The 15,378-nt window shown below is 34.6% G+C and overlaps 1 protein-coding gene across 4 annotated transcripts in view; it reads right to left on the reverse strand.

Moving 5' to 3' along the window:
* LOC142615037 (uncharacterized) overlaps positions 1-15,109 on the reverse strand; it is a 23,962-nt gene extending 8,853 nt beyond the window's left edge. For 2 of the 4 annotated variants that reach the window (XM_075787708.1, XM_075787709.1), the window contains exons 1-2: positions 14,577-15,109; positions 13,575-14,466 (exon numbers count right to left, since the gene is read on the reverse strand). Coding sequence is in view for 3 of the 4 variants with exons in the window: in XM_075787709.1 (XP_075643824.1) it covers positions 13,575-13,592 (18 nt within the window). In the remaining variant the exon portion in view is untranslated. The remainder of the gene's footprint in view (positions 1-13,574; positions 14,467-14,576) is intronic. The other 2 variants (XM_075787711.1, XM_075787710.1) reach the window with 2 other exon arrangements.
* Positions 15,110-15,378: the final 269 nt, after the last annotated feature.

Consider the following 15,378-nt stretch of genomic DNA (forward strand, 5'->3'; position numbering starts at 1 on the left):
CCCGCTTGCTCCAACACAACAACCCACCACAAAACTAATCACAAACAACACAAGTATGGAGTGTTTACAAGTATTGAAATCAATTGAAGTATTATTCATCACATCTAATCAAAAATGTCCATTCACATTTGCAAGAAACTAAAAACACTTCCAATATGAATTTAAGCCACCTTAATTATAACATCATGCAAGCCACCCGCTTGCTCCAACACAACAACCCACCACAAAAGCAATCACAAACATCACAAGTATGGAGTGTTTACAAGTATTGAAATCAATTGAAGTATTATTCATCACATCTAATCAACAAGGTCCATTCACATTTGCAAGAAACAAAAAACACTCCCAATATGAATTTAAGCCACCTTAATTATAACATCATGCAAGCCACCCGCTTGCTCCAACACAACAACCCACCACAAAAGCAATCACAAACATCACAAGTATGGAGTGTTTACAAGTATTGAAATCAATTGAAGTATTATTCATCGCATCTAATGAACAAGGTCCATTCACATTTGCAAGAAACAAAAAACACTCCCAATATGAATTTAAACCACCTTAATTATAACATCATGCAAGCCACCCGCTTGCTCCAACGCAACAACCCACCACAAAACCAATCACAAACATCACAAGTATAGAGTATTTACAAGTATTAAAATCAATGAATTATTATTCATCACATCCAATCAACAACGTCCATTCACATTTGCAACAAACTAAAAACACTTCCAATATGAATTTAAACCACCCTAATTATAACATCATGCAAGCCACCTCGCTTGCTCCAACACAACAAGCCACCACAAAATCAATCACAAACGTCACAAGTAGTGTTTACAAGTATTGAAATCAATTAAAGTATTATTCATCACATCTAATCAACAAATTCCATTCACATTTGCAAGAAACTAAAAACACTCCCAATGTGAATTTAAACCACCTTATCACACCATGCAAGCCACCCGCTTGCTCCAACACAAAAAACCCACCACAAATTCAATTTCCATCATCACAAGTATAGAGTTTACAAGTATTGAAATCTAATAGAGTAATATTCACCACATCTAATTAAAAATACTCATTCACATTTGAAAGAATTGAACAAACACTCCCAATATGAATTTAAACCACCTTACAACACCATGCAAGCCACCTGCTTGCTCCAACACAGCAACCCACCACAAAACCAATCACAAACATCACAAGTATGAAGTGTTTACAAGTATTGAAATCAATTGAAGTATTATTTATCACATCTAATCAACAATGTGCATTCACATTTGCAAGAAACTAAAAACACTTCCAATATGAATTTAAACTACTTTAATTATAACATCATGCAAGGCACCCGCTTGCTCCAACACAACAACCCACCACAAAGGCAATCACAAACATCACAAGTATGGAGTGTTTACAAGTATTGAAATCAATTGAAGTATTATTCATCACATCTAATCAACAAGGTCCATTCACATTTGTAAGAAACAAAAAACACTCCCAATATGAATTTAAACCACCTTAATTATAACATCATGCAAGCCACCCGCTTGCTCCAACGCAACAACCCACCACAAAACCAATCACAAACATCACAAGTATAGAGTATTTACAAGTATTGAAATCAATGAATTATTATTCATCACATCCAATCAACAACGTCCATTCACATTTGCAACAAACTAAAAACACTTCCAATATGAATTTAAACCACCTTAATTATAACATCATGCAAGCCACCCGCTTGCTCCAACGCAACAACCCACCACAAAACCAATCACAAACATCACAAGTATAGAGTATTTACAAGTATTAAAATCAATGAATTATTATTCATCACATCCAATCAACAACGTCCATTCACATTTGCAACAAACTAAAAACACTTCCAATATGAATTTAAACCACCCTAATTATAACATCATGCAAGCCACCTGCTTTCTCCAACACAACAAGCCACCACAAAATCAATCACAAACGTCACAAGTAGTGTTTACAAGTATAGAAATCAATTAAAGTATTATTCATCACATCTAATCAACAAATTCCATTCACATTTGCAAGAAACTAAAAACACTCCCAATGTGAATTTAAACCACCTTATCACACCATGCAAGCCACCCGCTTGCTCCAACACAAAAAACCCACCACAAATTCAATTTCCATCATCACAAGTATAGAGTTTACAAGTATTGAAATCTAATAGAGTAATATTCATCACATCTAATTAAAAATACTCATTCACATTTGAAAGAATTGAACAAACACTCCCAATATGAATTTAAACCACCTTACAACACCATGCAAGCCACCTGCTTGCTCCAACACAGCAACCCACCACAAAACCAATCACAAACATCACAAGTATGGAGTGTTTACAAGTATTGAAATCAATTGAAGTATTATTCATCACATCTAATCAACAATGTCCATTCACATTTGCAAGAAACTAAAAACACTTCCAATATGAATTTAAACTACTTTAATTATAACATCATGCAAGGCACCCGCTTGCTCCAACACAACAACCCCCCACAAAGGCAATTACAAACATCACAAGTATGGAGTGTTTAGAAGTATTGAAATCAATTGAAGTATTATTCATCACATCTAATCAAAAATGTCCATTCACATTTGCAAGAAACTAAAAACACTTCCAATATGAATTTAAACCATCTTAATTATAACATCAAGCAAGCCACCCGCTTGCCCCAACACAACAACCCACCACAAAAGCAATCACAAACATCACAAGTATGGAGTGTTTCCAAGTATTGAAATCAATTGAAGTATTATTCATCACATCTAATCAACAAGGTCCATTCACATTTGCAAGAACCAAAAAACACTCCCAATATGAATTTAAACCACCTTAATTATAACATCATGCAAGCCACCCGCTTGCTCCAACGCAACAACCCACCACAAAACCAATCACAAACATCACAAGTATAGAGTATTTACAAGTATTAAAATCAATGAATTATTATTCATCACATCTAATCAACAACGTCCATTCACATTTGGAACCAACTAAGAACACTTCCAATATGAATTTAAACCGCCCTAATTATAACATCATGCAAGCCACCTGCTTGCTCCTACACAACAAGCCACCACAAAATCAATCACAAACGTCACAAGTAGTGTTTACAAGTATTGAAATCAATTAAAGTATTATTCATCATATCTAATCAACAAATTCCATTCACATTTGCAAGAAACTAAAAACACTCCCAATGTGAATTTAGACCACCTTATCACATCATGCAAGCCACCCGCTTGCTCCAACACAAAAAACCCACCACAAATTCAATTTCCATCGTCACAAGTATAGAGTTTACAAGTATTGAAATCTAATAGAGTAATATTCATCACATCTAATTAAAAATACTCATTCACATTTGAAAGAATTGAACAAACACTCCCAATATGAATTTAAACCACCTTACAACACCATGCAAGCCACCTGCTTGCTCCAACACAGCAACCCACCACAAAACCAATCACAAACATCACAAGTATGGAGTGTTTACAAGTATTGAAATCAATTGAAGTATTATTCATCACATCTAATCAACAACGTCCATTCACATTTGCAAGAAACTAAAAACACTACCAATATGAATTTAAACTACTTTAATTATAACATCATGCAAGGCACCCGCTTGCTCCAACACAACAACCCACCACAAAGGCAATCACAAACATCACAAGTATGGAGTGTTTGCAAGTATTGAAATCAATTTAAGTATTATTCATCACATCTAATCAACAAGGTCCATTCACATTTGTAAGAAACAAAAAACAATCCCAATATGAATTTAAACCACCTTAATTATAACATCATGCAAGCCACCCGCTTGCTCCAACGCAACAACCCACCACAAAACCAATCACAAACATCACAAGTATAGAGTATTTACAAGTATTGAAAACAATGAATTATTATTCATCACATCCAATCAACAACGTCCATTCACATTTGCAAAAAACTAAAAACACTTCCAATATGAATTTAAACCACATTAATTATAACATCATGCAAGCCACCCACTTGCTCCAACGCAACAACCCACCACAAAACCAATCACAAACATCACAAGTATAGAGTATTTACAAGTATTAAAATCAATGAATTATTATTCATCACATCCAATCAACAACGTCCATTCACATTTGCAACAAACTAAAAACACTTCCAATATGAATTTAAACCACCCTAATTATAACATCATGCAAGCCACCTGCTTTCTCCAACACAACAACCCACCACAAAAGCAATCACAAACATCACAAGTATGGAGTGTTTACAAGTATTGAAATCAATTGAAGTATTATTCATCACATCTAATCAACAAGGTCCATTCACATTTGCAAGAAACAAAAAACACTCCCAATATGAATTTAAGCCACCTTAATTATAACATCATGCAAGCCACCCGCTTGCTCCAACACAACAACCCACCACAAAAGCAATCACAAACGTCACAAGTATGGAGTGTTTACAAGTATTGAAATCAATTGAAGTATTATTCATCGCATCTAATGAACAAGGTCCATTCACATTTGCAAGAAACAAAAAACACTCCCAATATGAATTTAAACCACCTTAATTATAACATCATGCAAGCCACCCGCTTGCTCCAACGCAACAACCCACCACAAAACCAATCACAAACATCACAAGTATAGAGTATTTACAAGTATTAAAATCAATGAATTATTATTCATCACATCCAATCAACAACGTCCATTCACATTTGCAACAAACTAAAAACACTTCCAATATGAATTTAAACCACCCTAATTATAACATCATGCAAGCCACCTGCTTGCTCCAACACAACAAGCCACCACAAAATCAATCACAAACGTCACAAGTAGTGTTTACAAGTATTGAAATCAATTAAAGTATTATTCATCACATCTAATCAACAAATTCCATTCACATTTGCAAGAAACTAAAAACACTCCCAATGTGAATTTAAACCACCTTATCACACCATGCAAGCCACCCGCTTGCTCCAACACAAAAAACCCACCACAAATTCAATTTCCATCATCACAAGTATAGAGTTTACAAGTATTGAAATCTAATAGAGTAATATTCACCACATCTAATTAAAAATACTCATTCACATTTGAAAGAATTGAACAAACACTCCCAATATGAATTTAAACCACCTTACAACACCATGCAAGCCACCTGCTTGCTCCAACACAGCAACCCACCACAAAACCAATCACAAACATCACAAGTATGGAGTGTTTACAAGTATTGAAATCAATTGAAGTATTATTTATCACATCTAATCAACAATGTGCATTCACATTTGCAAGAAACTAAAAACACTTCCAATATGAATTTAAACTACTTTAATTATAACATCATGCAAGGCACCCGCTTGCTCCAACACAACAACCCACCACAAAGGCAATCACAAACATCACAAGTATGGAGTGTTTACAAGTATTGAAATCAATTGAAGTATTATTCATCACATCTAATCAACAAGGTCCATTCACATTTGTAAGAAACAAAAAACACTCCCAATATGAATTTAAACCACCTTAATTATAACATCATGCAAGCCACCCGCTTGCTCCAACGCAACAACCCACCACAAAACCAATCACAAACATCACAAGTATAGAGTATTTACAAGTATTGAAATCAATGAATTATTATTCATCACATCCAATCAACAACGTCCATTCACATTTGCAACAAACTAAAAACACTTCCAATATGAATTTAAACCACCTTAATTATAACATCATGCAAGCCACCCGCTTGCTCCAACGCAACAACCCACCACAAAACCAATCACAAATATCACAAGTATAGAGTATTTACAAGTATTAAAATCAATGAATTATTATTCATCACATCCAATCAACAACGTCCATTCACATTTGCAACAAACTAAAAACACTTCCAATATGAATTTAAACCACCCTAATTATAACATCATGCAAGCCACCTGCTTTCTCCAACACAACAAGCCACCACAAAATCAATCACAAACGTCACAAGTAGTGTTTACAAGTATAGAAATCAATTAAAGTATTATTCATCACATCTAATCAACAAATTCCATTCACATTTGCAAGAAACTAAAAACACTCCCAATGTGAATTTAAACCACCTTATCACACCATGCAAGCCACCCGCTTGCTCCAACACAAAAAACCCACCACAAATTCAATTTCCATCATCACAAGTATAGAGTTTACAAGTATTGAAATCTAATAGAGTAATATTCATCACATCTAATTAAAAATACTCATTCACATTTGAAAGAATTGAACAAACACTCCCAATATGAATTTAAACCACCTTACAACACCATGCAAGCCACCGCTTGCTCCAACACAACAACTCCACCACAAAACCAATCACAAACATCACAAGTATGGAGTGTTTACAAGTATTGAAATCAATTGAAGTATTATTCATCACATCTAATCAACAATGTCCATTCACATTTGCAAGAAACTAAAAACACTTCCAATATGAATTTAAACTACTTTAATTATAACATCATGCAAGGCACCCGCTTGCTCCAACACAACAACCCACCACAAAGGCAATTACAAACATCACAAGTATGGAGTGTTTACAAGTATTGAAATCAATTGAAGTATTATTCATCACATCTAATCAAAAATGTCCATTCACATTTGCAAGAAACTAAAAACACTTCCAATATGAATTTAAACCATCTTAATTATAACATCAAGCAAGCCACCCGCTTGCTCCAACACAACAACCCACCACAAAAGCAATCACAAACATCACAAGTATGGAGTGTTTCCAAGTATTGAAATCAATTGAAGTATTATTCATCACATCTAATCAACAAGGTCCATTCACATTTGCAAGAACCAAAAAACACTCCCAATATGAATTTAAACCACCTTAATTATAACATCATGCAAGCCACCCGCTTGCTCCAACGCAACAACCCACCACAAAACCAATCACAAACATCACAAGTATAGAGTATTTACAAGTATTAAAATCAATGAATTATTATTCATCACATCTAATCAACAACGTCCATTCACATTTGGAACCAACTAAGAACACTTCCAATATGAATTTAAACCGCCCTAATTATAACATCATGCAAGCCACCTGCTTGCTCCTACACAACAAGCCACCACAAAATCAATCACAAACGTCACAAGTAGTGTTTACAAGTATTGAAATCAATTAAAGTATTATTCATCATATCTAATCAACAAATTCCATTCACATTTGCAAGAAACTAAAAACACTCCCAATGTGAATTTAGACCACCTTATCACATCATGCAAGCCACCCGCTTGCTCCAACACAAAAAACCCACCACAAATTCAATTTCCATCGTCACAAGTATAGAGTTTACAAGTATTGAAATCTAATAGAGTAATATTCATCACATCTAATTAAAAATACTCATTCACATTTGAAAGAATTGAACAAACACTCCCAATATGAATTTAAACCACCTTACAACACCATGCAAGCCACCTGCTTGCTCCAACACAGCAACCCACCACAAAACCAATCACAAACATCACAAGTATGGAGTGTTTACAAGTATTGAAATCAATTGAAGTATTATTCATCACATCTAATCAACAACGTCCATTCACATTTGCAAGAAACTAAAAACACTACCAATATGAATTTAAACTACTTTAATTATAACATCATGCAAGGCACCCGCTTGCTCCAACACAACAACCCACCACAAAGGCAATCACAAACATCACAAGTATGGAGTGTTTGCAAGTATTGAAATCAATTTAAGTATTATTCATCACATCTAATCAACAAGGTCCATTCACATTTGTAAGAAACAAAAAACAATCCCAATATGAATTTAAACCACCTTAATTATAACATCATGCAAGCCACCCGCTTGCTCCAACGCAACAACCCACCACAAAACCAATCACAAACATCACAAGTATAGAGTATTTACAAGTATTGAAAACAATGAATTATTATTCATCACATCCAATCAACAACGTCCATTCACATTTGCAAAAAACTAAAAACACTTCCAATATGAATTTAAACCACATTAATTATAACATCATGCAAGCCACCCACTTGCTCCAACGCAACAACCCACCACAAAACCAATCACAAACATCACAAGTATAGAGTATTTACAAGTATTAAAATCAATGAATTATTATTCATCACATCCAATCAACAACGTCCATTCACATTTGCAACAAACTAAAAACACTTCCAATATGAATTTAAACCACCCTAATTATAACATCATGCAAGCCACCTGCTTTCTCCAACACAACAAGCCACCACAAAATCAATCACAAACGTCACAAGTAGTGTTTACAAGTACTGAAATCAATTAAAGTATTATTCATCACATCTAATCAACAAATTCCATTCATATTTGCAATAAACTAAAAACACTCCCAATGTGAATTTAAACCACCTTATCACACCACGCAAGCCACCCGCTTGCTCCAACACAAAAAACCCACCACAAATTCAATTTCCATCATCACAAGTATAGAGTTTACAAGTATTGAAATCTAATAAAGTAATATTCATCACATCCAATTAAAAATACTCATTCACATTTGAAAGAATTGAACAAACACTCCCAATATGAATTTAAACCACCTTATAACACCATGCAAGCCACCCGCTTGCTCCAACGCAACAACCCACCACAAAACCAATCACAAATATCACAAGTATAGAGTATTTACAAGTATTAAAATCAATGAATTATTATTCATCACATCCAATCAACAACGTCCATTCACATTTGCAACAAACTAAAAACACTTCCAATATGAATTTAAACCACCCTAATTATAACATCATGCAAGCCACCTGCTTTCTCCAACACAACAAGCCACCACAAAATCAATCACAAACGTCACAAGTAGTGTTTACAAGTATAGAAATCAATTAAAGTATTATTCATCACATCTAATCAACAAATTCCATTCACATTTGCAAGAAACTAAAAACACTCCCAATGTGAATTTAAACCACCTTATCACACCATGCAAGCCACCCGCTTGCTCCAACACAAAAAACCCACCACAAATTCAATTTCCATCATCACAAGTATAGAGTTTACAAGTATTGAAATCTAATAGAGTAATATTCATCACATCTAATTAAAAATACTCATTCACATTTGAAAGAATTGAACAAACACTCCCAATATGAATTTAAACCACCTTACAACACCATGCAAGCCACCCGCTTGCTCCAACACAAGCAACTCCACCACAAAACCAATCACAAACATCACAAGTATGGAGTGTTTACAAGTATTGAAATCAATTGAAGTATTATTCATCACATCTAATCAACAATGTCCATTCACATTTGCAAGAAACTAAAAACACTTCCAATATGAATTTAAACTACTTTAATTATAACATCATGCAAGGCACCCGCTTGCTCCAACACAACAACCCCCCACAAAGGCAATTACAAACATCACAAGTATGGAGTGTTTAGAAGTATTGAAATCAATTGAAGTATTATTCATCACATCTAATCAAAAATGTCCATTCACATTTGCAAGAAACTAAAAACACTTCCAATATGAATTTAAACCATCTTAATTATAACATCATGCAAGCCACCCGCTTGCTCCAACACAACAACCCACCACAAAAGCAATCACAAACATCACAAGTATGGAGTGTTTACAAGTATTGAAATCAATTGAAGTATTATTCATCACATCTAATCAACAAGGTCCATTCACATTTGCAAGAACCAAAAAACACTCCCAATATGAATTTAAACCACCTTGATTATAACATCATGCAAGCCACCCGCTTGCTCCAACGCAACAACCCACCACAAAACCAATCACAAACATCACAAGTATAGAGTATTTACAAGTATTAAAATCAATGAATTATTATTCATCACATCTAATCAACAACGTCCATTCACATTTGGAACCAACTAAGAACACTTCCAATATGAATTTAAACCGCCCTAATTATAACATCATGCAAGCCACCTGCTTGCTCCTACACAACAAGCCACCACAAAATCAATCACAAACGTCACAAGTAGTGTTTACAAGTATTGAAATCAATTAAAGTATTATTCATCACATCTAATCAACAAATTCCATTCACATTTGCAAGAAACTAAAAACACTCCCAATGTGAATTTAGACCACCTTATCACATCATGCAAGCCACCCGCTTGCTCCAACACAAAAAACCCACCACAAATTCAATTTCCATCGTCACAAGTATAGAGTTTACAAGTATTGAAATCTAATAGAGTAATATTCATCACATCTAATTAAAAATACTCATTCACATTTGAAAGAATTGAACAAACACTCCCAATATGAATTTAAACCACCTTACAACACCATGCAAGCCACCTGCTTGCTCCAACACAGCAACCCACCACAAAACCAATCACAAACATCACAAGTATGGAGTGTTTACAAGTATTGAAATCAATTGAAGTATTATTCATCACATCTAATCAACAACGTCCATTCACATTTGCAAGAAACTAAAAACACTACCAATATGAATTTAAACTACTTTAATTATAACATCATGCAAGGCACCCGCTTGCTCCAACACAACAACCCACCACAAAGGCAATCACAAACATCACAAGTATGGAGTGTTTGCAAGTATTGAAATCAATTTAAGTATTATTCATCACATCTAATCAACAAGGTCCATTCACATTTGTAAGAAACAAAAAACACACCCAATATGAATTTAAACCACCTTAATTATAACATCATGCAAGCCACCCGCTTGCTCCAATGCAACAACCCACCACAAAACCACTCACAAACATCACAAGTATAGAGTATTTACAAGTATTGAAATCAATGAATTATTATTCATCACATCCAATCAACAACGTCCATTCACATTTGCAACAAACTAAAAACACTTCCAATATGAATTTAAACCACCTTAATTATAACATCATGCAAGCCACCCGCTTGCTCCAACGCAACAACCCACCACAAGACCAATCACAAACATCACAAGTATAGAGTATTTACAAGTATTAAAATCAATGAATTATTATTCATCACATCCAATCAACAACGTCCATTCACATTTGCAAGAAACTAAAAACACTCCCGATGTGAATTTAAACCACCTTATCACACCATGCAAGCCACCCGCTTGCTCCAACTCAAAAAACCCACCAGAAATTCAATTTCCATCATCACAAGTATTGAGTTTACAAGTATTGAAATCTAATAAAGTAATATTCATCACATCTAATCAAAAATACTCATTCACATTGGAAAGAATTGAACAAACACTCCCAATATGAATTTTAACCACCTTATAACACCATGCAAGCCACCCGCTTGCTCCAACACAGCAACCCACCACAAAACCAATCACAAACATCACAAGTATGGAGTGTTTACAAGTATTGAAATCAATTGAAGTATTATTCATCACATCTAATCAACAATGTCCATTCACATTTGTAAGAAACTAAAAACACTTCCAATATGAATTTAAACTGCCTTAATTATAACATCATGCAAGCCACCCGCTTGCTCCAAGACAACAACCCAGCACAAAGGCAATCACAAACATCATAAGTATGGAGTGTTTACAAGTATTGAAATCAATTGAAGTATTATTCATCACATCTAATCAACAAGGTCCATTCACATTTGCAAGAAACAAAAAACACTCCCAATATGAATTTAAACCACCTTAATTATAACATCATGCAAGCCACCCGCTTGCTCCAACGCAACAACCCACCACAAAACCAATTAGAAACATCACAAGTATAGAGTATTTACAAGTATTGAAATCAATGAATTATTATTCATCACATCCTATCAACAATGTCCATTCACATTTGCAACAAACTAAAAACACTTCCAATATGAATTTAAACCACCTTAATTATAACATCATGCAAGCCACCCGCTTGCTCCAACACAACAACCCACCACAAAACCAATCACAAACATCACAAGTATAGAGTATTTACAAGTATTGAAATCAATGAAATTATTATTCATCACATCCAATCAACAAGGTCTATTCACATTTGCAAGAAACTGAAAACACTTCTAATATGAATTTAAACCACCTTAATTATAACATCATACAAGCTACCCGCTTGCTCCAACACAACAACCCACCAAAAAACCAATCACAAACATCACAAGTATAAAGTATTTACAAGTATTGGAATCAATGAAATTACTATTCATCACATCTAATCGAAAAGGTTCATTCACATTTGCAAGAAACTAAAAACACTCCGAATATGAATTTAAGCTACCTTATAACATCATGCAAGCCACCCGCTAGCTCCAACACAACAACCCACCACAAAACCAATCACAAAGATCATAAGTATAGAGTATTTACAAGTATTGAAATCAATGAAATTACTATTCATCACATCTAATAAACAAGGGCCATTCACATTTGCAAGAAACTAAAAACACCCCCAATATGAATTTAAACCACTTTATAACATCATGCAAGCCACCCGCTTGCTCCAACACAACAACCCACCACAAAACCAATCACAAAAATATTGGAATATTTACCCAGGAAAGCTAAAATTTAGATTTATGATAGAAACCCTGACCCAACATTTATAATTGAAACACGAACCAAAGGTATAAGTTGACCTTGACCCAATAATTATAAAGAATCACGAACCAGAGGTATAAAATTTGAACGCCACAAGGTAGAATCCTTGATAAGTTCACAGTTCTTGAAGAACCAAAAGAGAGTAAAGCCTCACCTTTTCTGATTTTTATTCAATAATATAATGAAAAACGTTTACAAACTTCAGAGCGTGTTTAAGGGCTCCATAAAACTTGACAGACAAGAAAATATATTCTAAAATAACTCCTAATTGATACTTTACCATATCAAGAATCAAATTTGACCTAAAAAGCATTAAATGCACCTAAAAACAAGGAAAATACCTAAAAAACGTACTAAATAATAAAACCCTAAATAAAAATTGATTTGGTTTGAAATTAGCAGATCCAAAATAGGAAAAAATTTGCCTTAACTGATATAGAGCTGGAAAGTCAATCAGCCATTAATTCATGCCATAAATCACTCACAATTAAGCCAGATCAACCCTAAATAGCTTGAATTAAATTTATTACGTTTTCAGCTTCCTTTGGGCCAAGCTTGGAATGTCCTGCATTAGAATCAGCCCAAATCTCTTGAATCAGCCCATTAAGTGCTTCTTTGATCTTCTTGGATCTTGCTCTTATAATAGGCCCAACTGGAACATGCAATGGATCTTGAATGCTTGTTGATTCTCATCAAGAAGTATAGAGTGTTTACAAGTATTGAAATCTATTAAAGTACTATTCATCACATCTGATCAACAAGATCCATTCACATTTGCAATAAATTAAAAACACTCCCAATATGAATTTAAACCACCTTATAACACCATGCAAGCCACCCGCTTACTCCAACACAACAACCCACCACAAAACCAGTCACAAACATCACAAGTATAGAGTTTTATAGGTATTTAAACAAATTTTACTTACTATGATCAAGCTAAGCATATAAGTTTGATTTGTTGGCTAAGCTTTGGTCTTTGACTTTCACAGATCTAAGCCTCTTTTTATTCCCCCACAGCAACCGAAACAATCGCTAACCTTGTCATCACATTCAACCAAAAACCATTAAATTTCTTTTATAGTACATAAATAAAAAAACGTAGTCTAATTATGGCTTAATTAACAAAGCTAGAATTATTAAATATATCATAAAGCTTCACCCTTTTTGTTCTAGCAAAACATAAATTGGCAACACAGTACAAATACATGAAGCAATAAACTAAGTCTTGCAGGCAATGTAATATATACATAAACATTAATTCTAATAAAACATAGAATGTCAGTTTTGAATTATAGAGCATTAACTGAAAATACACTCTTTAGTATTCTGAGTGTTTGGCAAATTACAATGACTAGCGCCTGATTTATATATCATGAAAAGCACCACTTAAGATCTTTTTTGTGGGTTTGCAGACACTATTTATATTCTGAAAATAGCTTTAGAGCTCTTAAAGCTCTTTTTTTGGCCCCTAAATCTCCACCTAGATGGATGAAGGTTTAGATTCTTATCTTTTTTTGCCTCTAAAACATACAAAGTGAAAAATTTTCTGCCAAAACAAACTGACCCTCAGGGAAAAAAAAAAACAAAAAAATAGATTTAACATACTATCAATTAGATAATGACCATTAACAAAATAGACCCATAACTAAAAACACAGCAGATTAACCATTGAAGAAAAATCACAGCCTATTAGCATGAAGTATTAACAAAATTTTGACCATTACAGAAATAATCCAAAACACAAATAAAACTTAGACCAACAAATTGATAAAACAATATTGATCCTCAAACTTGAATCCTTTGACTTCAGAACCATATCTACAAAGATTAAAAAAAAACAAGAAAGAATCCAAAGAGTTAAAAGGGCAATATAAATGAGATGGAGAAAAATGAACAAGTATCCAAAAAAGGTGAGTAGAAGATCTTACAAGATTATGTGAGAATCGGCGACGGAATGGGGAAACCGGCGACGGAATGGGGAAACCGGCGACGGAATGGTGAACAGCGACGATGGGTTCGAGCTATTGGCGACGGACTGGTGAACGACGACGGTGGGTACGAGCTTTTGGTGACGGAATGGTGAACAGTGATGGTGGGTTTGAGCTTTTCGCGACGGAATGGTGAACAGCGACGGTGGGTTCGAGCTTTTCGTGACGGTGGGTTCGTGTATCGGCGGCGATGGGGTTTATGTATCGGCCACGGAATGAGAATCGGGCTTATCGGTGACGGTGGGTTCGAGCTTTTGGCGACAGTGGATTCGTGCATCGGCGACGGTGGGTTTGTGTATTAGCGATGGTGGGTTTATGTATCGGTGACGGAATGTGTATCGGGCTTATCGGTGATGGAATGAGAACCGGCGTCGGTTGGGTTTCTTCTCACCGATGTCGGAATGAGTTTGCGGCGATGGAATATTCTTGTTCTTCCTATGGGTTTCTTTGTATGGGTTGGGAGTTGTGGATTGAAAAAAAATAGGGAAGGGGCACAAGGAAGGGGCACTTATATATGAAGGACTTTAGCGACGAATTAATTCTGTCGCTAATGGTTTAAGGGGTTTAATGTTTTTAGTGACGAACTTAAATTTCGTCACTAAAGAACCCATATTTTCTTAAGATTTTTAGAGATGAAATTAATATTTCGTCGCTATAGCATACTTTTAGTGACGAATTCTGATTTCGTCACTAAAACAATGGAATGAAAAACTATGAATATTTTTAGTGACAATTATTTTTT

Source organism: Castanea sativa, chromosome 11 (assembly GCF_040712315.1).
Source record: "Castanea sativa cultivar Marrone di Chiusa Pesio chromosome 11, ASM4071231v1".
Classification (NCBI taxonomy): domain Eukaryota; kingdom Viridiplantae; phylum Streptophyta; class Magnoliopsida; order Fagales; family Fagaceae; genus Castanea; species Castanea sativa.